This window comes from Chanodichthys erythropterus, chromosome 10, assembly GCF_024489055.1.
Source record: "Chanodichthys erythropterus isolate Z2021 chromosome 10, ASM2448905v1, whole genome shotgun sequence".
NCBI classification, from domain to species: domain Eukaryota; kingdom Metazoa; phylum Chordata; class Actinopteri; order Cypriniformes; family Xenocyprididae; genus Chanodichthys; species Chanodichthys erythropterus.
In genome coordinates this window covers 9027501-9051518 of record NC_090230.1, presented here as the reverse complement: position 1 = coordinate 9051518, position 24018 = coordinate 9027501, and the positions used below count along the sequence as shown (strand labels likewise).

At 35.0% G+C, this 24018-nt stretch overlaps 2 protein-coding genes across 2 annotated transcripts in view; one reads left to right on the top strand and one right to left on the bottom strand.

The window, feature by feature from the left end:
• The window catches only part of tmem163b (transmembrane protein 163b), a 45492-nt gene extending 28334 nt beyond the window's left edge, over positions 1–17158 (top strand). Inside the window, exons 5-8 of the mRNA XM_067395946.1 lie at positions 483–579; positions 8735–8846; positions 10354–10495; positions 15017–17158. Coding sequence (XP_067252047.1) covers positions 483–579; positions 8735–8846; positions 10354–10495; positions 15017–15077 — 412 coding nt within the window. The 3' untranslated portion in view covers positions 15078–17158. The remainder of the gene's footprint in view (positions 1–482; positions 580–8734; positions 8847–10353; positions 10496–15016) is intronic.
• A 1099-nt stretch (positions 17159–18257) lies between these two features.
• Positions 18258–24018, bottom strand: part of mgat5 (alpha-1,6-mannosylglycoprotein 6-beta-N-acetylglucosaminyltransferase) — a 76638-nt gene continuing 70877 nt past the window's right edge. Inside the window, exons 15-17 of the mRNA XM_067395945.1 lie at positions 21104–21178; positions 20793–20950; positions 18258–19632 (exon numbers count right to left, since the gene is read on the bottom strand). Coding sequence (XP_067252046.1) covers positions 19434–19632; positions 20793–20950; positions 21104–21178 — 432 coding nt within the window. The 3' untranslated portion in view covers positions 18258–19433. The remainder of the gene's footprint in view (positions 19633–20792; positions 20951–21103; positions 21179–24018) is intronic.

The window sequence follows — 24018 nt, the reverse complement described above, 5'->3', positions numbered from 1 at the left end:
GGCCTGATTACTAGATAAACTAGATTAAATTAATCTGCATGTCTTAATTTCATTCTAATTTGATCTCCGGAGACTGTAGCTGTTTGTGTTTGTTTGTTTGTTTGGTTTGACTAATTAATCACTAACCAAAAAAGAAGATTTAACAGACTGAGCTCGTTACGATCCGTGTGTGAGAAACAGAGCACACAGAACAGAGACACTAAAACTTTAACCAAACTACCCCTGTGCCTGAGTAAATAGTGGAACAGATCTTGCCTATTAACCAGGCTTAATTAGACAACTACAGCCCTCGCCGCCTTCATTTATAAACCCAGAGCTTGACAGGCCTAATGGGAATGAGGCACTAAATCGAGCAGAAGGTTCAGAGTCGTGTTTTATTAACTGACTCAGACACAGGAGGGGAATTAGACCGTGAACTCAATAAAGCACCAGTTGAATTGATGCTGTGGGTTACTTAATGTACCTGTGTGTGTGTTTTCCAGAGCATGTGTTATCCTTGGGGTCGTGTTCATCTTGTCGGCCATCACTATCCTGGGGAAAGCGATCCATGATCTTGTCACAAAAATGCAACCAGAAGTGGTGAGAAAACAACAAACACACAATTGTTCATTTACTGACTCAATGATTTATTCATGACTTTAGATGATTCGTTAGTTCGTTTATTTGTTCATTCACTCACCGAATCATTCATTGGATTTGTTGATTGATGGGCTGTGTCTGAAATCGCCCCCATACCCTCATTCGCTATTCCCTACATTACTCCACGTCAAGGAGTGAATGAAAACGAGTGAGTGAATTCGGACACTGAGTGTGCCGGACAGTCTCTTTTGCATCCTTTTGCATTGCAAGTAATGAAAAGATTTATCTTGAACTCTGTCTTGGAAACTATGTATAAACCTTAATTAAACTATTTAACAATCAATTAAAAAGGAATGGAAAATGGATGGATGATTCAGCTGCGGGCGCCATCTTCAGGCGAGACACGGGAATTCATTGCCACTCTCATAGTGCATTATGGGTATTCTCTATCTGCTGAACATACATCAGTTGTACACTTGTTATTGTGGTGCTGTAGTGCCATTGCACAATAGTGGCCTATTTAAAGTTGCCCTAGAATTAAAAATTGAATTTATGTTGGCATAGTTAAATATAGGGGTGACCCTGAATAGTCGACGATTCGAATCTTCGATAGGAGGAGCCTGATTCGACTACCAATCTCACAGTCGAATCGTCGCAGAGGTGTTATGAGACGAGATATGGGGGCGCTCAATATCTGATTTTACATAGACCTACCAGTTCTTTCCCAATAGGTTAATATACAGCCTATTATGTTAATACTGTAAATAAAAATGTGAAAAGAAAGAAGCTTTTAATAAATATTTTTAATGTGCGTGAATAAATCCAACCTGTGACTGATTTAAGTTTCACTTCCATGATCCGTGACCGGCAGATGAGCATCTTTACGGCAGGGATTAAATCTTTAACAATGTCTGGGATAAAGTGTACAATTGGATGCCCTTTGAAATGGTAAAATATGATCAAAAAAACGTATGATGCAAGTTGTGCCAACAGCTCATGTCCTAGAACTCAACAACGACAAACACTGCGGCGCGCTTCTGCCGGCCAACGAGCTGACTAGCGCTATTTGAAAAGACTCAAACGGACACAGGCAGATCGCGTGAAAGACTGGACTGTAGGGTAGCTACAAGTGATTTCAAACTATTTCAGCCTGATGAAATTTGATTTTTGGATACTGTGAATGTTTAGCTAAAAAGACTGCAACTACAGTTTATCTAATTTAACTGTTTCTGGCTTGTGTTTTGAATATATGTTCCCTGCACTTCAGGCATTTTGCAGTTAGACTTGATCATATTTCATTTTTTTAAGTAGGCTATCTTCATTTATTAGAACGGTATATTCTGTTCTAATTCAATTCTGTAAATTAATGTTTATCAAATTAATTTTTGCGCTGTAGATTAGTTAAAGTTTGCTCGCACAGACAATTTAGCTGATGTAATTTGATTTGCCGACATATGAAATGTATATCTATCTGCAGTGTGGCCTTTCTGCAGTTATAATATATATATACAGTGTATATATATATATATACAGTTATTGATCCAAAATGTTTTTATTCATTTTCTTCTATATCTTTGAGAGTGTTCTGTACATTGTGGCTGTGAATGTTTATCCACATTGCCTTTCATTTTTTAAAAAAAGATAAAATCATTGTCAGTTTCGTCTATCACTTGACAGGCAGTTTGGTCAGTTTATTAGAAAGATGTTTCTCTGTGCTGTGTGTGAAAGAAAAGTTGTCTTAAGCCGCACGTAGACTATAGCCAGGCCTTACTTAATTTTCCGTGTCCCGCTCCATTTTTCTGAAGATCTTTCTGAAGATGAAAAGCATGAAATGGTACAATGTTGTGCAAAAGGCATGAAAACAACTAATAGTTTGTGAATGGAGATTATCAAATTAACAAAAGATTTGTGAGTGATTTAGAGCACAGCAGAACTCGGTCAGATAAAGGCTTATTAATGAAAGTTCCTGTCAAAAAAATTAATTGTATTAAAAGGGCAGCTATAAAAAAGCCAGTGTTGAGCAGCAAACAGGTATTTGAAGCTGCTGGTGTCTCTGGAGTCTCAAGAAGCTCTCCATGCAGGCTGGCAGTTGTGCGTAAAGATGCATTTTAGAAACCACTAACCAAACCTCACAAAGAGAAACATTTACAGTTTGAAATCACTTGTAGCTACCCTACCTGATTGAGAGAGAAAAATCCAGTCTTTCACGCGATCTGCCTGTGTGCGTTTGAGTCTTTTCAAATAGCGCTAGTCAGCTCGTTGGCCAGCAGAAGCGCGCCGCAGTGTTTGTCGTTGTTGAGTTCTAGGACATGAGCTGTTGGCACAACTTGCATCATACGTTTTTTTGATCATATTTTACCATTTCAAAGGGCATCCAATTGTACACTTTATCCCAGACATTGTTAAAGATTTAATCCTTGCCGTAAAGATGCTCATCTGCCGGTCAAGGATCATGGAAGTGAAACTTAAATCGGTCACAGGTTGGATTTATTCACGCACATTAAAAATATTTATTAAAAGCTTCTGTCTTTTCACATTTTTATTTACAGTATTAACATAATAGGCTGTATATTAACCTATTGGGAAAGAACCGGTATGTCTATGTAAAATCAGATATTGAGCGCCCCCATATCTCGTCTCATAACACCTCTGCGACGATTCGACTGTGAGGTTGGTAGTCGAATCAGGCTCCTCCTATCGAAGATTCGAATCGTCGACTATTCAGGGTCACCCCTAGTATTTTTCTATACTACTGTAATATTTATTAGAGTTAGATTTGGTACATTAATTATGGTCAAAATGACATTGTACTTCAACAAAAATACTTTACAGCTCTCTTTATCAGTCCAATCAAATGTTTCAAATACATATACACAATATGAATTATATTTAACGTAAAAGACCGGCAGTAGCTTATAATGTTACTACAGTAAACGAATGCGTATTAATACAAAGAGTAAACCAGGGGAAAAAAGGCGAAGGTGCCTCCTTGATTATCTCGTTAAGATGACGCAGAAGTGCGCTCCAAAAAAATAGTTTTTTTGAACCCTTCATCCCTTTGAAGGGATTAGGGCATAGGGATGAGCCCTTCCGAATGGAACGCTGGGTGATAGTTCCAGCAGTTGATTCATTAATTCTTTTGTTCATTCATTCACTCTCTGATTCATTCATTGGATTAGTTGGTTGGTTGATTGATTGTTGCGACCAACTGTTCTATATTCTATATTCTAAGTGCCTAATTGATTCAATTTGGTCATTTTCTAAATATATTTCCACGTTTATTTGCTCTAAGCATTCATACTCTCGCATCTTATTTCCCCGCTGACTTTTTATTGACTGTAAACTCCATTCAAGAGTCTCTCAGAAAAAAGGACGCCACACGCAAACACAACACTTCATCTTTTCATGTCGCTGGTTGTGTGAGTTTTCCCTGACGGCGCCTGCTAAACAGCACAAGTGTAAAGCTGAATGAACACGATGGAGACGAGGTGTGAAGTCACAGACGAGATTAGAATAGTCTGATATCGCTGTTGCCAGGCAACATCAAGAGGGGAAATAGTTTTCCCTAAACCAGTTACCCCTCCACTATCACTCACTCTCTTTCTCAATCTATTTCTCCATCCATCTTCCTGTGATGAAATGAGACACCTAAAGCCTCGGTCTGGTACTGCATCTGTGGTGTAAAGATTCCACTTCTTCACTCTTTAAAATAAAGGTTCCTTATTGATGTATTGGTGTTTCCATGAAGAACCTTTAACATTCATGGAACCTTTCCAGTGCACAAAAGGTTCTTTATAGTGGAAAAAGGTACTTTTTTAGATTATTTAAATACTCTTTACACTAAGACAAAAAAATGGTTCTTTTAAGTACTGTTGGAAGGTGGAACCTTTTAGTCCCTTTGGAAGGGAACCTTAATTTTTAAGAGTGTACATTCCTAAAAGTTAAGGAAATAACCCTCTTTTTGATCAAGAACCAAACATAGCACATTATGAACTTTGTTAATGAGTCTTGCTTCTAGTTTTAAAAATGAAATCTTCTTGGGTTCTTGAAAAAAGTGCATACATGTTCTAAAAAACTATTTTGGCGTGACAGGAACTTAAAAAGGGACACATTTGGTACTAAAAAGGGTTCTATGATGACATAATGGGAACAAAAAAGGTCTATAATGAGAACTAAAAAAACGTTCTCTGATGACAAGAAGAATTAAAAAAAGGTTCTATAATGACAATAAGAACCAAAAAAGGTTCTATGAGAATGGGAACAAAAAATGTCTATGATGACATAATGAGAAATAAAAAATATTCTACCATGACATAACTGAAAAAGGTTCTACTTATTGTATGACATAACAAGAACTAAGAAAGGACTAAAAATGGTTCTATTATGATGTGTGAACTAAAAAAAATTCCATGAGGACATAATGGGAAATAATAAAGGTTCTATTGATGACGGAAGATTCTTTTAATACTGTGGGAACATAAAAAGGTGACATTTGAGAAGTTAAAAAGGTTCCGCCATGTAATTTTCTGAAAGGCATGAGACCGTAAACCTTTATTTTAAGTGTGTAGCAAACATAATTAGAGTGTAAAAGAGAAGACGATAACCAGACGAGAGATACAGAGAAATAGGAGGAGGAGGAGAGAGAGAGAGAGAGACGCTGTGCTGATGTTTTAATCAGGACTCTGGCTTCTCTCTGGAGGATTCCTGTTCCTGTCTCAGCGTGTAAAGCTTGGTTTTGGCGCATACAAGCGCAGCCTAAAAATAGATCCAATATTTCTCCCTCTCTTCATCTGCTGCTGATGTCAGAAACACTTCCCCCTTCTTTTCTCTCTCATTTTTTTCTCACATACTCTCTCTCTCATGCTCTTTCATTCTCTAATTAAATGTTAATAAGCTGTTCTGAACAAGGTGTTTGAGATTGACTGCCCCGTTTTGCAATTCCATGCATGTTTCTGAGAAAGACGGACCGTTTTTCAGGTGCCATAAAATCAATACAACAATCTTCCACTGAATTCCTGTAATAGTCAGAGCCATTTACACTTCCTATCGTGAACCTGTTAAATGGCAAGCCACTACAGATGAATAGGGGAAACATTTTAACCCAAGTTAATGAATCACATTACAGTACCACATAAAGTTTTCTGAAATGTTGTTTACATATGCAAATGAGGCATTATCAGGTACTTGTTTTTAAAGAAATCTTGTTTTATTTTGTTGACATATTAGAGTTGAAGGTTGATTTTGAATATCTCTTTTATCACTCAGAAATATTGTCAACTGCCAGAAGTAAAATACATTTTCACCATGTTTTTAGGAATAAAATGTTGTATAAAATTAGGCAAGTGATAAATGATCAAACCCTTCAGTAAGAACCTTTCAGAATATAGAGAGGAATATCTGTTTGGTGTAAGTGCTGCTGAAATGGAGATAAAAACTCATTTTGAAAAAAGATTAAAGATTTGTATTGTTATTGAAATCTAAAATATGAAGTAATAAAACAAACACTTAAATGTGTATTTTGGATGTTTACTTTCCACTAGTCTAAAAGAAGATACATTATGGAATACCAAATAGCCCAAAATAAAAAAACAAACAAATACAAAAACAAAAACAAAAAAACAAACAAACAAAAAAACATTTTTGCCTATAGACAAAATAAAATAAACATCTCACATAAATGGACTGTTCAGATTCTCTAGGCAGCTAACCTCTGTGAAAGTGATAAAAACAACTCAAAAATAAAGCCCTAAATGATGTTTACAGGTTTTTATTAAAGGCACACAACCATAAAAAATTTTGATAGCGCAACTGCTACCAAATCCCTGATTCCTCACTGAAATGGATCATCAGAGACGTCTCAGAGAGAGACATTGTGGGATGTTTGTGGGCAGACAGACACCGTTTGTGATAAATGCAAGGGCATGTGGTTGTTTTTAAACCCTTCTAAGAGGGTTAGAGTTGTTCGACACTTTCCGTGAGACACAAACCTCATTGTTTTCTGCTTTCCTGACATCAATATTGATGAGGTTTTTTCGCCAGAAGATCCATCATACCGTTTTATATGCAGGGAATAAATGATGCATTGACTGACCGTTTGTGTGTGCGTGTTTGTGTTGGACGTTATGTTTGATGGTGGGAACCTTGCAGCGTTGCATTTTTTCACGTCTGCAAGGCCAGCGCACAATTTTAATGATTCTGCTCAGGCTGAGAAGGCAACTCTATTCATCTTTTTTTGCATCCTTTTATTGTCTCTGCGCTCCTTATTTCCATTCATATTTACTTTCTAACATATCTATAGGTGCTTCTCATACTAGTTTTGCAGTATGCATACTATAATTACTTGCATGCATGGAATACCCAGATTTGGACTTAGCATACCATTTACTGCACACTGTGCAGTATGTACTATGTACTGAAACTGTATGAAATATGCAGCAATAAACATTTCTACCGTAGTATGCTACATTATCATCAAAAGACTGGATTACCTTGCATGTCAGCAAGTGTGCACTATGCAAAGTTTTACAGTACAGTACAACAGTAGTATATACATTTTTGTATGTATAAAATAATGTGGCATCAATTTAGTATGCTACAGTTTGAAATGTTTACTGTTGTATACTGCATTCTGTTTTTTTTTTTATATAGGAAACAATATGCAAGTATTCCATTCTAAACGTATCCCATAACTTTGACTGTGTTCTGAATACTAATGTACTACTTATTGCATACTGCGCAGTATAACGTATGCTGATAGAATATGTATTATGCAGCAATGGACTGCAGCAAACTTTACTGTCAAAACATCCCATTACTGTGCATGTTTATTACTTTGGCAAGTGTGTGGTATTCAAATTTGTATGCCTGAGATAACTGAAAACATGCACTTAATGTGACAAAAATTTAGTATGCTACTATCTGAAATGTTTACTTATGCTTACTGTTTTTAATAGGAAACAGTAGGCCTACTCTAGTATTCAGTTCTGAACATAGCCCATAACTTTGTCTGGAATAATAATGTACTACTTACTGCATGCAGCGCAGTATATACTGTATACTGAAACAGTATTAAGCAGTTTAAGACTTTTCAAACAGTAGTACACTACATTATAATCAAAAAACCTCATGTTCACTGAGGCAAGTGCACAGTATGCAACTTTTTTTTTTAATTTTTTTTTAGCAATCGACCCTTCGCTGGGAGTTTGATTGACAAGCGATCTAACCAGTCATAACGCAGAATCCGCAATTTTGTCAGACAAAGCACTCAGGAGTTAGAAGATTAACCTCAGTGGACTTGAACTTGAAAAATAGTGTGTATTTACGTCTTTCCGCGTTTTAAACAACATTCCTTCTGATGTTCATTCATGTTTATTTAATGCTATAAATTAATTGGTAGGAAGAGATGATCGGTTCACGAGCCGCTTGAACTGAAGCGCAATCTGTCACCACAAATTAAAGAGCCACAAAATGGTAACTATAGGGGGACGGGTCTTTGCGAAGGGTCAATTTTATGCGACGAAAAATGTCAAAATTTAGTAAAAATGTTTACTGTTGCATACAGTTTATAAATAACAAACAAACAGTACTATAGTATTCTATTCTGAACATATTCCACAACCTTTGCTAGGTTCAGAATACTAGCATACTCCACTACTAGCATTTTACACTTTAAAAACAATTCCATTCCAGCAGAATACTACGTGGTATGTACTGCATACTAGACAGTACTGTATTTCTGCAGTAAGAAACACTTCAAACAGTAGTACGCTACATTATTATCAGAACATTTGGCTACCAGCATGTTAAGTTCAGCGAGTATACATACTATAGACTGCAGAAATAGTAAGAATAGTATGGTTGTATGCTATTCTGAATATATCATGACTCATTATTTGGTCAAAATTTTCGTTTTTTACACAAAATTGAATTAAAGATACAAAAATGCTGTATTGGCCATGCACTATAATGAGGTAATGTGACAACAATGTAGTCCTGTTACCCATTTAGTATACCTAAACACAGCTCTTTTTCACCTCCTCCTATGATTTCTTCTACAGTGATTATATAAATGACTGTTGAATAAAACAGTGCACTTGACCTTTGAACATCACGTCTTGCTCAGTATGATAATGTCTCAATCTTTCTCTTTCTCCAGGATGACTTCCTGTACAGCGTATCTATTATCAGCGGGGTGGTGTGCACGATTCTGTCCGTCTGTAAGTTCATGCTGGGGAAAGTCCTCACCAGCAGGGCCCTCATCACTGATGGTACGTTTCCCCGGAAACCTACCCGGGTTACCGTGGTGATGGCCAGCCTGATTTATTATTCACAGTGCCATGGCAACGTGTCTGGTCTTATTTCACCTTAGCTCCTCCCTTTTTAACTTCTTATGAGCTAGAAGGAGCAGGATTTTACATCTGACAATATTGGCTTAAAAGCCAATTCAATCAACTCCCAAAAATTATTTAATTCCCACTGAATTTAAAATTAAATACATTAAGTTTACACTTAAAGGGATAATGTCATCATTTACTATGCTAGTCAATGGGGGGGCGAGATCTGTTTGATTATACTGACATTCTTCCAAATATCTTCCTTTGTGTTCAGCAGACAAAGAAATTCATACAGGTTTGAAACTAATTTTCATTTGTGAGTGAACTATCTCTTTAACACATCACATTATGGGTGTACTTTTTTTTTTTTGTTGTTTAGTAGAATGTGTTTTTTTTCCATATATTGAAAGATGGAAAGATGGTCAAGATTCAAAATGATAACAAATAAGATTTTATGACTTAAGACAACATTAAGTACATTTCACACGTGGCATGGCCGTCTTTTATGGTAGTTTTATGGCATTTTTTGTTTGAAAAAAAAAAAAAACCCACTAAAAAGGAAATGCGACAGACGAATAGATAGACAGATGAGCAGATGGGAGTGCAGAGACAGACATATATATATATATATATAGACAGATATGAACAGATGGACATGTACACACACACACGCATACACACAGTTAAAATTAAATCATGTGGCTTTTCTAACTAACTTTTGTTTGTAATTTTTGTAATCGATATCACACACACACACACAAACATAATTTAAACACCCTTGGTGTAAGATTTACTTTGAAACAATTTTCACTAAGGAATTGCTAGTCAATTTCACAAATAATTACAAAAAGTAGAAAACAGAAATGGTATTTTCTTGTAAAAAAAATACTCCAATAATCTTAATTTACAATTAATTACAATTTAATTGTATTTTTTATCATTAAATGGAGCAAACAGTGTACAATACTTTTGCATGTTTAACTGGGATTGGTTAATATCTGTCACACAGTGTGACAGTAATTGCTAATGTCAAGCAACGCTCTTCTGTGTACACCAACCGTCTCAGTAGCACAAACACACACCCATCATGGAGCCACTGAATCGTACACGAGATAAACACATGTGAAATTCACCATCTGTTCAAACATCCAAGACTGCTGCTACATCAGCTAGTTATCACATAAATTACTGATTATCTTAAAACAGAATGTCAAGATTTATAATCTGTAAAGATGAGGAATCGTTTTTGTTCAATAGTAAAGTTTGCTTAAAAAAAGAAGAAGAAGAAAAAGGGAGAACATATTGTCAATTTATTCATTCTTAAGATGTTCCAAACCTGTATGACTTTCTTTTTCCTGTGGAACACAAAAGTAGAAATTTAGCAGAATGTTCATGCTGCTCTTGCTGATATTTTTACATTTACGTAATTATTTATTTCCAGGTTTTAACTCCCTAGTTGGTGGTGTCATGGGATTCTCAATCCTAATCAGCGCCGAGGTGTTCAAACATGAACCTAGCGTCTGGTTCCTGGACGCGTCCATCGGGGTTCTGATCGGACTGATCATTCTCGCCTATGGAGTCAAGTAAGAGTCCCAATCCAACTCAAATATGAAAACTTCAAGGTGCATCAATACATTTTGAGTAGTTAAGTTTATAAAGGGAAACATTACTTTAACATTTAAATCTTTCCCCACCAGCGTTTTTTTTTTTTTTTAAGTTGCCAGTCACCGCCAGCATTTTTGTTAGTTTTTCAAAAAATTTAATGGCCCCCAGAATATTTTTTTGTAAGAATATCTGAACATGCAATATATCAAAAGAAAGAACAAAGCCTCTGCTTTTAAACAAAGAAAAGACGTTTTATTGTAGCTGCATGCATTCTTTTTTTATCAACACTTGAATGTGGATAAGTTAAAAAAAAGCAACATTTTTAACAAAAAGCTGAGAAAATCATGTTTTTTTTCTTTCTTTCCAAAGACTACAACATGCAAATGCATTTTTTTTTTTTCACATGTATCTGCTCTTTTTTTTTTGCCTGTGTTTTGATCTGGAGATTCTCTACTCTTTCTGAAGATAGTAATAGTGCCCCCTACCGTATAACAGAGAAAACATGGAAAGCTGGAAAATTACATCAATGGCGGGGAAAGAGTTAAAAGACATAAAACAACATTGTGTTACTCCCAAATGAATTGTACCTGTAGCTAGTTTGCTAAAAATTCTCTCAGGATAAGAAAAAGGCTAAAATCAGTTAAATTAAACTAAAACTACATAAACAATTTTCATTACTTGAAATACAATAAACATTATTTAAATAAAATATAAAAACTTATACTTATTTTTTATTTCAGTTAGTTGCAAAGTCAACATTTGTCATTTTCATTTAGTTTAAGTTGAAGTACTAAAGTAGCCTAACTAAAACAAAAACTAAAAAAAATTTTTACCTTTTTTTTTAGTTTAAAAAACAAAAACAAAATAACTTTAAAATGAAAATGAAAACAGAAAACAAAAATAAGACCTAATTCAAAATATTAACAAAAACTATAATGGTATACAAATAGTAGTATATAATTATAGACCTATGATACTAATACAAATATTTTCGAAAAGTACCATGTTTCTTCAACAGCACAAAGGGTCATTTAATCATGTACTTGCTCACTTGAGGGATTTCAGGCGTGACTCTGTTTGTCTTTGGTGCAAATGTAAAAATGCTTGAGGGTTTAACTAAAGCCTCTGATAGGGAAGCTAATTATGTAGCATTTTGTTGGTTAAATAGCACATTATGCCAGTTAACATAATTTCAAGCAGTTATTATAATATCATAGCCTAGAGACTGTAATTAGTGTTTGACTTATTGTAATGGAAATGAAGACGTAACACGCACACACCAAACATTCAGGGAATTGTATGCGTATACATCTGGAACATTTCCCACTGAAAATCGAAGGACTTGTTGACAGAACTTTGAGTGTAAATGTAAATATATAAGCTGTAAAATTCCACCTGCTGTGTCTCCTTTCCTAAAAGCACACAGTGTCCCATTAAGCGGAGGTCATTTCTTTTGAAGTGACAGGTTCGTCCTTGAGAGGTCCAGAGCTGTATGCTGAGTTTAGCCGTGTCATTGTGGCATATTATGTCAGTGTTATATTTACAGTTTATTGTAACTTGCACACAGAAATTTTTAGATTTTCATCATGCATCATTTATCATTAAAGGATTAGTCCACTTTTAAGTAAAATATTTCTGATAATTTACTCACCCCCATGTCATCCAAGATGTCTTTCTTTCTTCAGTCGAAAAGAAATGAAGGTTTTTGATGAAAACATTCCAGGATTATTCTCCTTATAGTGGACTTCAATGGCCTCCAGACGGTTGAAGGTTAAAATTAGTTTCAGTGCAGCTTCAAAGGGCTTTAAATGATACCAGACGAGGAATAAGGGTCTTACCTAGCGAAACGGTGATTTTCGAAAAAAATACAACTGTATATGCTTTATAAACACAAATTATCGCCTTGCACGTGCTTCTGCATTCTTCAAAAAGCTTACGCTGTGTGTCCTACGCCTTTCCTATTCTACGTAGGGGAAAAACGAAACTGGCACCACGTTCGTCCAGTAAGTAGAATACGGAAGGTGTAGGACATAGAGCATAAGCTTTTTGAAGAATGCGGAAAGCGGAAGCACGTGCAAGGCGATAATTTTTGTTTATAAAGCATATACAGTTGTATTTTTTTCGAAAATGCGCTACATTTTAATACTTCCTGCTCACTTTACAACTTAAAATAGTCTAGAAAATCCGAAAAATATTTGTTGCAGAATGCTGAACACATTTATAATTTATTATTAATTCAGTGTATATAGAAGAGGTCTATGTTTGGATGAATATTTTGGGGGTTCCCATACAGATGAGCTGCGTATTTGTCAGTCATAGCCTACAACAAAGAAACGGAAAAGAAACAGGCAAGATTTCTGTAATAGTTCTAATAAACTGAATTTAAATACACAATAACCAGGTTCATTTATTTATCATCAATAAATCCAATTTGTTTCAATCTCATACATTTTAACTAATTCAATATTGTTCCATATCTAGGCATATTTTAACAAGGTTGATAGTTTTTAACAGAATACATTTTACTGTTTTTAGAAAGAAACAGATGTAGCCTATGCTGATTCTAAGCCGTCTGAAGAAATGCATTTCAAAAATATGACTATTTATAATATACTATAGTAAACTATGCCATGATGCCATATGTGCAAAATCTTTCTTTATGACTGACATATATGCATCACATTAAGTTTATTAGTTTATGTATGTTAAAACTGAGTAATCCAAATGGATGGAAATTGTATATGCAATTCAAATACATAAATCTTAAATTTAAGATATGTATTGAGGCCTAAATTATAGGAAATGACAGGATTTAAATGTTTCAAACCAGTTGCACTAATTACTAGATTTTACATTCTAGTTTTTAAATTCAACATACACTCTAAAAAATGCTGGGTTAAAAACAACCCAAGTTGGGTCAAAAATGGATAAACCCAGTGATTGGGTTGAATCTTTAACCCAACCTGCTGGGTAGTTTTATTTAACTCAACTAATGTTTAAAAATCACTTTATTGATCACTTAAAATGAACCCAAAATAGATTGGAAAATAACATTTATTAATATGTTTAATTAATAATAATTAAATAATAAACATTTATTAAATTGCTTATTAATAAATGTTCATCTTTTGATTATTATTGTTGCCTCTAGTAATTATGTGTCTGATTTTTAATTTCCAACATATTTTGCACTCATTTTAAGCCAGCCATATAGTCATTTTTAAACAATAGTTGAGTTATATAAAACTACCCAGCACATTGAGCAAACATTTAACCCAACCGCTGGGTCAAAACAACCTAATCACTGGGTTTGTCCATATTTAACCAGCATTTTTTTTAGTGTACAATTTCAAAATTTCTCTTTTTTACATCCAAATGTAGATTTCAATGAAATTTCACAATTGAAAAGCCAAACATATAGAAAATGAAGTGGATCACTCTGAATGTGCACAAATTGAAGTTATGTTGAAATATTTTTAATAAAAAGTCCATTTAATAAATTGAAGATAACGTTTTAACGTAATTACATTTTTGTAGATATTAAGATATCTTACATTTTTTCATGTGAAAATCTTTTTTGATAAACCAACTTAATGTCCACATGAACATTAAAGGGTTAGTTCACCCAAAAATGAAAATTCTGTCATTTATTACTCTCCATCATGCCGTTCCACACCCGTAAGACCTTCGTTAGTCTTCGGAACACAAATTAAGATATTTTTGTTGAAATCCGATGGCTCCGTGAGGCCTCCATAGCCAGCAATGACATTTCCTCTCTCAAGATCCATTAATGTACTAAAAACATATTTAAATCAGTTCATGTGAGTACAGTGGTTCAATATTAATATTATAAAGCGACGAGAATATTTTTGGTATAACTTATAACTTAATAACTTATATAGTGATGGCCGATTTCAAAACACTGCTTCATGAAGCTTCGGAGCATAATGAATCGGCGTGTCGGATCAGCGGTTCGGAGCACCAAAGTCACGTGATTTCAGCAATTTGGCGGTTTGACACGCGATCCGAATCATATTTCGACACAGAAGAATCATAATGCTCAGAATTCTTCATGAAGCAGTGTTTTGAAATCGGCCACCACTATATTAGTTATTTAGTTTTTTTGGTGCACCAAAAATATTCTCGTCACTTTATAATATTAATATTGAACCACTGTACTCACATGAACTGATTTAAATATGTTTTTAGTACATTAATGGACCTTGAGAGAGGAAATGTCATTGCTGGCTATGGAGGCCTCACTGAGCCATTTTGTGTTCCAAAGATTAACGAAGGTCTTACGGGTGTGGAACGGCTTGAGGGAGAGTAATAAATGACAGAATTTTCATTTTTGGTTGAACTAACTCTTTAAAGTATCATATTATTTAATATTGCCTTAAACACACTAATTACCAGGCCATGGCTCTGACCTCTAAACTTAGTGGCTTTTTTCTGGTCTGACATGAGAATGAGTGACACTTTTCTTCTTTCTTTGACAGGTTGTTAAAGGACATGGTCCCACGCGTCAGGCAGACGAGAAATTACGAGCGCTTCGAGTAGGATTCTGATTCCGGACAACTCAACACACATAAACACTCGTGTGGAGATTCTCCTGAGTGCGAAAACACAACACATACACACACTTGTCCTTGCCTCAGGGCAGACGCAACCACAAACTCCCCCTGTAAATATGGATTTGAAAGGGAAAACTGACAATTGCATATATAAAATGTGTATTACTGTATTGTTGGAGCTGGCAATGAGCCGTGGAGCTGAAACAAGACATCTCAGAATGTTGCAACCAATTTGACATCTGATATTTTAAACCCAGATTAAATCACATTCAGTATGTGTCTCTGAAGAAAAAGGGATTTATGGATTATGATTTGCGCAGATTATCAAAAGAAAAAAAAAAAATTTAACATCTTTAATTGTTCAGTTTATGGGGGGAAGAGGTTTATCAGGTAAACTTAACACAGATTGTCGTTTGTTTTATTTATTTAAGTTTATTTATTTTATCTCGTAGTTCTTTAGTAGAAAAGAAAGGTTTGCCACGTTTGTGGAAACCTGTAAAAACTTCACATTCAGTGAACTAAAGTAATAGACAATTCATTAGCTGTCTAACATACGATTTCAACATTTTTAACTTTTACATTCAAACTTAGATTTCAATAGTTTCACAATAGAAAAGCCAATCATATGACCAAAAACCAAGTATAGATGCACAAATTTAAGTCATGCCAAAATAATTTTGCTAAAACGTCAAATTAATATATCGGAAGAGGTGGTGAAACTAAATTTTTACAGTTTTTTCTTTATGGAGACCTTGTTAAAATTTAAATTTGTTTAGTTTTTCCTTGCTAAAAACGTGCCATCTGATTGCCTACATGAAGTATAATATTACTCAACACGGCATTTTCATATCTAATACTTTAATATTTATTGTAACGTACTTGTCAATGTCAAAACATAATACATGAAGAAACTTTCAATACTTAAAGAGCACTAGTCTTAGACTACAAATCATGCTATCATTAGAATAAAAACATGCCGTTTTTGAAATGCTTCATTTGCTAGAATAATGTCATTCCATCTTTCGCACTCCATTGAAACAGTAAAGTTCTGTGAAGTTCAGTTGTCATAGCTTAATCCAGCCTCGCATTTAGCTTTTGGTGAAACTTGTAACTATTAAATGGCACAGGAACGCGTTACTCACAGTAACAAAGCCTTAAAACTTGACCCTTCATGATGTGAAGTTATAAGTTCTGAAGTATTACATAGACTGTTGTAATTTTGCCACAAAATTTGGCTATTTAAATGTGTATTTGGGACAAGCCAAGTTTCTAAGCATTTTATGTAGCAAATATACCGTAGCTCCGCGGAGCAGATGTACGTAACAGTGACGTTATAACCAGTCAGATTACGTATGTGCTATCCAGTTCGTAGTTCGATTGTAGGTGAAAAGCACATTTCCGCTTTAACGTTAGTGGGTTTTTTTTGAGAACTGTATGGCTGTTTTTTCAGGTGTGTGGTCGAATTTACCGCTCTGTTATTTATTGACATGTTAAATACCTTGAGCCCTTGTCAGAGGTACTTGGTACAAGCACACGCCCTTGCGAATGGGACTTTTTCTTTGCACAGTTTCTAAAACCACATGTAGAAGTGTGCTGAGGACTTAAAACAGAGGCCCAAAAATAAACAAAAGATTGGGGCCACTATTTGCATCATTGCTCGAACAAAACGCTGGCAAAAGCCGATGACAATCCACGCCGGGGCACCGTGGAATCCGAATGTCATGTGATACATGAATGTATATACAACTATGTTGCTGTGGAGTACACATGTATATTTACACAGACATGTCTGTTGTCACAGAAAAAAACTTTATTTGAAAAATAAAGATATATATCCTACTGATTCCTCAATGAAAAACAAATTATGTCAGTTTATTTATTTTTTGAATGTCTTAAAATCTTCCATCATAACCTATGTAAAATCACCCCCCAAAACAAATCAATTTACAAATCAGTCTGATGTGTGAATGCATTTCAGTTTGAAACAAAATAAAAGCGACCATTATTAACAGCAAAGTAAACCAGAACAATTGTAAAAAAAAAAAAAGAAAAAAAAAAGAAAGAAAATTGGTTCCATTCATAATTTGTGTTTCATTCCAATTTTTCCAATATAAATGGAATTACTGGCCACGATTTTCATTAAAGTAATCTAATATCATTTGAGACCGTCATTAATATGAAGACCACAGCTACAGCTAATCCGTACGAACACAAACACTCTTAAAACGGTGGCATACGGTCCTTCATACTGTAAACCAAGTGTAACGACTTTAGTCAGCTAGATACATTTGTTTAATTGTGTGATTTTGCGTGTCAACAACCACGAAACGTTTGGCAAAACTATCTCATGCTAAATGCCGACTCTACTTCAGCTATTCGACTACTATTTCGGCTTTTAGCTAGCTAGCATTCCGCCTTCAACGCTTTTTATTTCATAAAGGAAAACAAACCAGACAGTTCTAGTAACCATCAGAAGGCACATCATGTAACAGGAGGAAACAATAGCTTGGCTGAAGACCATCATTTTACGTACAAACGTACAGATTGACAAAGAGCGGAAACGCAAACGTAAAACTATCGTATAAGTTAAGAGTGGAAAACTAGAAGAGACCCATCTATATTTACAAATGTGCAAATGTTTACAGAAATCATACACTGGATAAAAACATCAAATGAGGTTTTTGCTGGCTTTTGCAATTAAACGGTGTTCGCAACGCTTGTCCAGAGTATCTGCGATAAAGGGAATTATGATATGCTTTGCTGTACTATATTTATATGACGTTAAGTACAATTTTACAGCTAAACTTTACGTTTTATAGTTTCAAAAACAAATCGAAATGAATAGAAAAACTCAATGTAGCTATTTTGTACTCTGGACAAGCATATGCGCTTACATTTAAATTAGTCTGATAAATAAAATTTCCCTCTATAAAGAATTTTGTTTTCTATAAATAGTCACATAAAAATCAACAGGCAGAGATAAAGATCTGTATACAAAATAAATTAAAAAACAAACTTTAAAACAATTGTACAGTGTGTTGTAATATCTGGTGTCAAACCTTCGCTATAGTGCATTTTCATTCCAAAACACAACTAATACATTTGTTGTTGTTTTTTTTTTTCCTTATAATAGGCAGGCAAATTCAAGAATATAGGCATTTTAAAATAAAAACCAAGAAGGCCAATCTGTTTTTAAACATAAAATAAAAATAAAATCAAAGAATGCTTGTAAATGTACACTTTGCTTTTATACAGATATCTTTTTTATACAAATAAAGATAAAATTTTACAGAAATATCTGCGATCCTATTGGGTATTTACTTTATCCACATATATTCGGGTAAACTGAGCCTCTTTTCGGCAACTCGATAGCAAAAAGTGACCCAATTTAGTGGAACTAGCTTCTTCAGCTGTTAGTTTGGTCAACTGGTTTGTGTTCTAATTTATACTGGCTGGTTTCCGATGTGCGTAATTCACCAAAACATCTAACCTGGCAGTTCTCTGGTGCAGTACTGCAATATTTACCGTGAATAGCGACCAACACTGAAAACTCCCAGTGTCAGCATGTGCTGTTACAAGTTGCCGTTTGCGTCACAGGAAATAAACTACCATGCAGAATAAAGCGGTATCTGTTATTTACATAACTGTTATAGCCAATAAGTGGAACGTCCGTTACAGTGTTAAACTCAGGAGGTTTCTTCACGAAGTCTGCTTCCCTTTGACTTTAAAACTACAGTTTCATTCTCGCACACAAACACACGCACAAACGCACACGCACTGCAGGTTTTCACTCTTCAAAAGGGTGAAGTTTGTCAAAGAGTCAGACCGTCCGACTTGGAAACTTGGTCCAATGATAAAAGTCGTTCTTCAGAGAGAGAAGAAAAACAACGAAAAAGAAAAACAGCAGAACGATGAACTGGGGAAATAAATGTCAGTACAGTGTTTCCTCCATGCCTGCAGGTGGCAGTGTAAAGTTCTGATTCCCTGCACGCCGCTTCAAGTATGCCAGGCAGAAACTTGTTTAAGTTCACGCAAAAAATAAATCCAGCAAAACAAATGGTTTTCTCCTCTCTCCATCCGTCGTTATTTCGGCAAGATTGATTTCTCTTAGCCGAGAGCTGCCGCACTCCAGCGTTTCCGTTCGAGATGTCTGTTTGTGTGTGTATGGGAATAAAACAAGAGTTGAATTACTCTGAATTCTTTAATTGCATCACCGCGCATCAAAACACTGGCACTGTCCGCAATGCACAATGTAACAGTCCGATCCTGTCCAGTACGGCGGGTTTCGAACACCGCCTGGTTGGTCGTACAGGGTTGCCAAAGTGTGTGTGGTGTGCGTGTGTTATAAGCAGTCCTTGCACAGCGCCACCTGGCCTTTCATGTAGTCTCTGCAGGGACAGATGCGTGTGAGGGACTGATGAGCCCCGGCGCAGCTGAAGAGCAGCAAGTCGGACTGGAACACGCAATGCTGCGCTGATTCACTGAAGGCGGGGACCACGATATCGCTGGCCGACTCCACCGTCTTACACTCCACACCATACCTGCCACAAGAAATGGAAAGAGGGAACGTTTGAAGATATGAAACGCCAATATGTAAAATACCATGGCTTATAGAAAGATACCATGGTAATGTCATGGTGTTTCAGACATGCCGCAAGATAACTCAATTTTTTTGGACATTGTATGCGATAATACCATGTTTTTATGTGCCATATAAATAACATTGTACTCTTTGCAGTACCTTACAGAACCATGAAATCATCTTGTTTTTAATTAATGCAATATAATAGAAAATATATAAAAATATGCATATAATAAAATGTTTATAATCAAATATTAAAATAAATTTAAATTTTATATATATATATATATATATATATATATATATATATATATATATATATATAGATTATAAATATTATGTATTAGTTGCAGATTTTATATATATATATATATATAATATATATATATATATATAAAATCTGCAACTAATACATAATATTTATAATTAAATATTAAAATAATATTTAACATTATAAATTATATGAATTTAATAAAAACAATACATATTTAAAATATATAAATTGCATCTTTTGGAAAAATAGACCAGTTATGGTAGATACCTATGGAAATATAGATTTAATAATGGAAATATGAATGAATATATACAGCTATGGAAAGAATTAAGAGACCACTCCAAGTTCAGAAATCAATGCTAAGTGGTCTCTTAATTTTTTCCATAGCTGTATATATATATATATATATATATATATATATATATATATATATATATATATATATATATATATATATATATATATATAAAATATTTCCATTATAAAATAATAATAAAAAAAAAATTATTCTATGCTTTAAAACAATTATAATCGTGCATCAATTAAAAAAACAAAAAACAAAAAAAAAAACATAGTAATATGCCCAGGGTTAAATAATATAAAATTCAGTTCACTAATTAAATTAATATTCTAAAGAAATATTAGGTTTTTATAATGAGACCCATGGTCCAGTTGTTTGCAAAAATAGTCCAAATCTAATGCAAATTTTAAGCAAATCCCACCAACACCTCAGCAGGAGCAAATACTGATTCTGATGTTTAATTCTAAAGCAGAAAGTCAATAAAAGCCATGTGAAAAACAACATTGCCCTCTGCTGTCTGGATGGAGAACTGTGGTGTCTGTACCTGGCCAGATCCTTGTCTTTATTGAGATGCTGGAAGAAGGAGGGTTCACAGATCAGCTGCTCTTCCTGACACACCTGTTTGCAGGATTTCCCTGCCGGTGCGAACTTCACCTGCATAGCGCTCAGAGGAGGCCACATCACCTGACCGTGACAGAAATCCTACAGACAGAGTTTGAACAAGGGCGTACCTTTACAGATCAAGCGTGAATTCTTACAAACATGTCAAGTCTAATGTCATCTCGTGTGTTTTCAGCTGAGGTGGAGCACAACCTCTCACGCAAACCTTGTATTTCCGCTAACGCTCAAAGGTACCTGGTTCTCGATGAAAGCGTTGACCCGCTGTAACATCCCCTCACACGTGAACTCATACGGCAGATACGGCTCAATCTGAAACAAAATATAAAGAAAAACATCAGAAATGACTGTGTATCAGTGTGTTCATGCTCAGATATAATGATAGGGACAATACTGCCCTCAGAAGTGAGCTAAATATGACCTAACCTCCCGTTCTGATCTGCTGAACAGTAAAAATTATTAACGTATAAAGTAAATTATGCTTAAAAAAATACTACAATGTGTGTACATACATTTGTAACCTGGCCAGGGATGGGCAAAAATACATCAAAATGTATGTCACAGTGTCACATGATCCTTCAGAAATCATTCTAATATGCTGATTTGCTGCTCAATAAACATTTATGATTATTTTCAATGTTGAAACAGTTGTGTACATTGTTCTTTTGAACTTTCTATTCATCAAATAATCCTGAAAAAAAAATATTGTACAGAAATATTTTGTACAATTGTACACATTAAATGTTTCTTGAGCAGCAGATCAGCATATTAGAATGATTTCTGAAGGATCATGTGACACTGAAGACTGGAGTAATGATGCTGAAAATTCAGCTTTGCCATCACAGGAATAAATTACTTTGTCAAATATATTCAAATAAAAAACAATGATTTTAAATTGTAATAATATTTCACAATATTACTGTTTTTACTGTATTTTTAATTAAATAAATGTAGCCTTGGTGAGCAGACGAAACTTCTTTTAAAAACATTAAAAATCTTAGTGGTTCCAAACTTTTGTACTGTACTGTATGCAACCAGTTAAAGACACACATATAGGACTTTTAGATTGAAATATTCAAAAAACACTAAAACAATGTTATATTTTTTGTTGACTTGTGTACTTACATTATCCCAAATGTTTCCAAGAAATTCTAAATTCAGAGAAATAAGCAATTTTAACCATGACACACACTGTGTCCGTTTGTCACCTATCAATGACATCATTACCCTCAATTTCCCATTTTATTTTGTCGAAAAACCATGGAAACATCAAAGACACTTTAGTACATAATATAAGGAGTTTTATCAGACAGGGGAGCAACTGTTTGTGGATACATTCATCGACAGAAAACTCATCATGTTATATCGCTTAACACATTAAGGGCCAGATTTACTAAACGGGAAAAAAAAAATAGCGTGAGAGCGCAATTCCACGAATGCGTTGATGGGAGTGGCAAGTTTTGCACATGATCTGCTAACATGCAAATTAAAGAACACAGACACAGTCAGATCATTTACATAATGACCATCTGCCAAGAGCAGTGCAAATTAGAATTCGGTCGCAAATAAACAGAGCTGAATCCTGCTCTCATCAGGTGCGGGTTGACACAGGCACAACTTAACATGTAATCTGACAAACACATACACATATACTGTATAATATAGTTTGCCAAGCCATGATGCCTTATAGATATAGATATAGGCAAACGATATGTTTGGATAAGGTCTTACTCTGGCATTTCAAAGAAATTAATAATCCTTCTATCATGTGCTCTCTGTTCTCTGCGGTGTCTCCTCCTAACAGCAACAATTGCAGCCATGTCACAAAATGGGTTCAGACATGCTTTTTTAGGGCGTTAAATAATGGTGTAAATACCAGTAAACTGACGAGTGCAAACATTAGTAAATCACATTGTGTGATTCATTTAAATTCTCTCTTCCCATAAATTTTGCATCTGAAAGGGAAACTCCTAAAAATGCATGTGCAATAAGGTCAGCTGCAAACACAACTATGTCCATGCCTTTTCATAGCTAATTTTATACTGCGTGTCTTCAGTAAATCCCAACACTAGTTTTTTAACTCCAAAAGAGGGTTTGCGCTGGCACAAGCTGTTAGTAAATCTGGCCCCAAGTCTTTTTGTTTGAATCTCATTTTCTTGATTTATCGAGAGTACCATGTTTTATCATGACTAATATCGATCTAGCTTACTGCAGTGTGCAACAAGTGTCTCATAGTAGCCGCTGAGCACAGAGTAGCACTATACCAACTTTCAACACACAAATGCATCTAATATGATAAGCATCTCTGCTTCACCCTTCGTGCACATGACCGAAAGAAGCGGAAGCGGCGACTGTGGCATAATAAAAGTTCCGCTGCTATCGAGCTGTGTGTCGCACTCGTCTCTCATTAGTAATCGCTCCAGTGGGCTCGTTCTGCTCTCACAGCATTCAGTCTTGCTCTGCTTCATACTACAGTAACGTTAATAATCTCTCCATAAATATGATTTCTGCCTGAGTCCTGTCCCGATTCTTTTCCACCGGCTGTAGACGTGAAGACAAAACATCCCATGATTCCGTGAAATCAAGGTGTCATCGAGCTTCGCCTTTGTTTTGAATTAGCGATCTTTAGAGGTGAAAATTTACATATTATGGCATCAAATATTCACATATCCCTGTGATCTCCCAGATGAAGGTTAGTTTTAAAGTAACCAACAGTATAATGTTTGCAAATTACTCATAATTGTATCTTAATTTAGTTACTTGGTGTTTGGTAATGAAGAGCCTACTTTGCCTCAGCAACACTGACTCAATGACAACAACTCATTTATAAGAAGACAACTGATGGCACCTGTTTTCATAGCAACTAGTTTCTAACTAATTAATCATTTGATTGTCAATCATAAACATAGGGGGCTACTGCTCGGGAATGTTTTCAAGAACATTATGTAAACTGGTATACTATTTAGCCTAGGCTACCAAAATGAACACCAAAACTTAACATGAACTTAAAATTTATAGCAGTTCATGCTAAAAATTGATGGAAAGCTGTCAGCCTGCACGTTTCTTGACCACCCTCTTCCATATGGATACATTTTCTGTTGTGATCTCAACAAACTATTGAGTATAGGCATCAATCAGAGGCTGCAATTTTA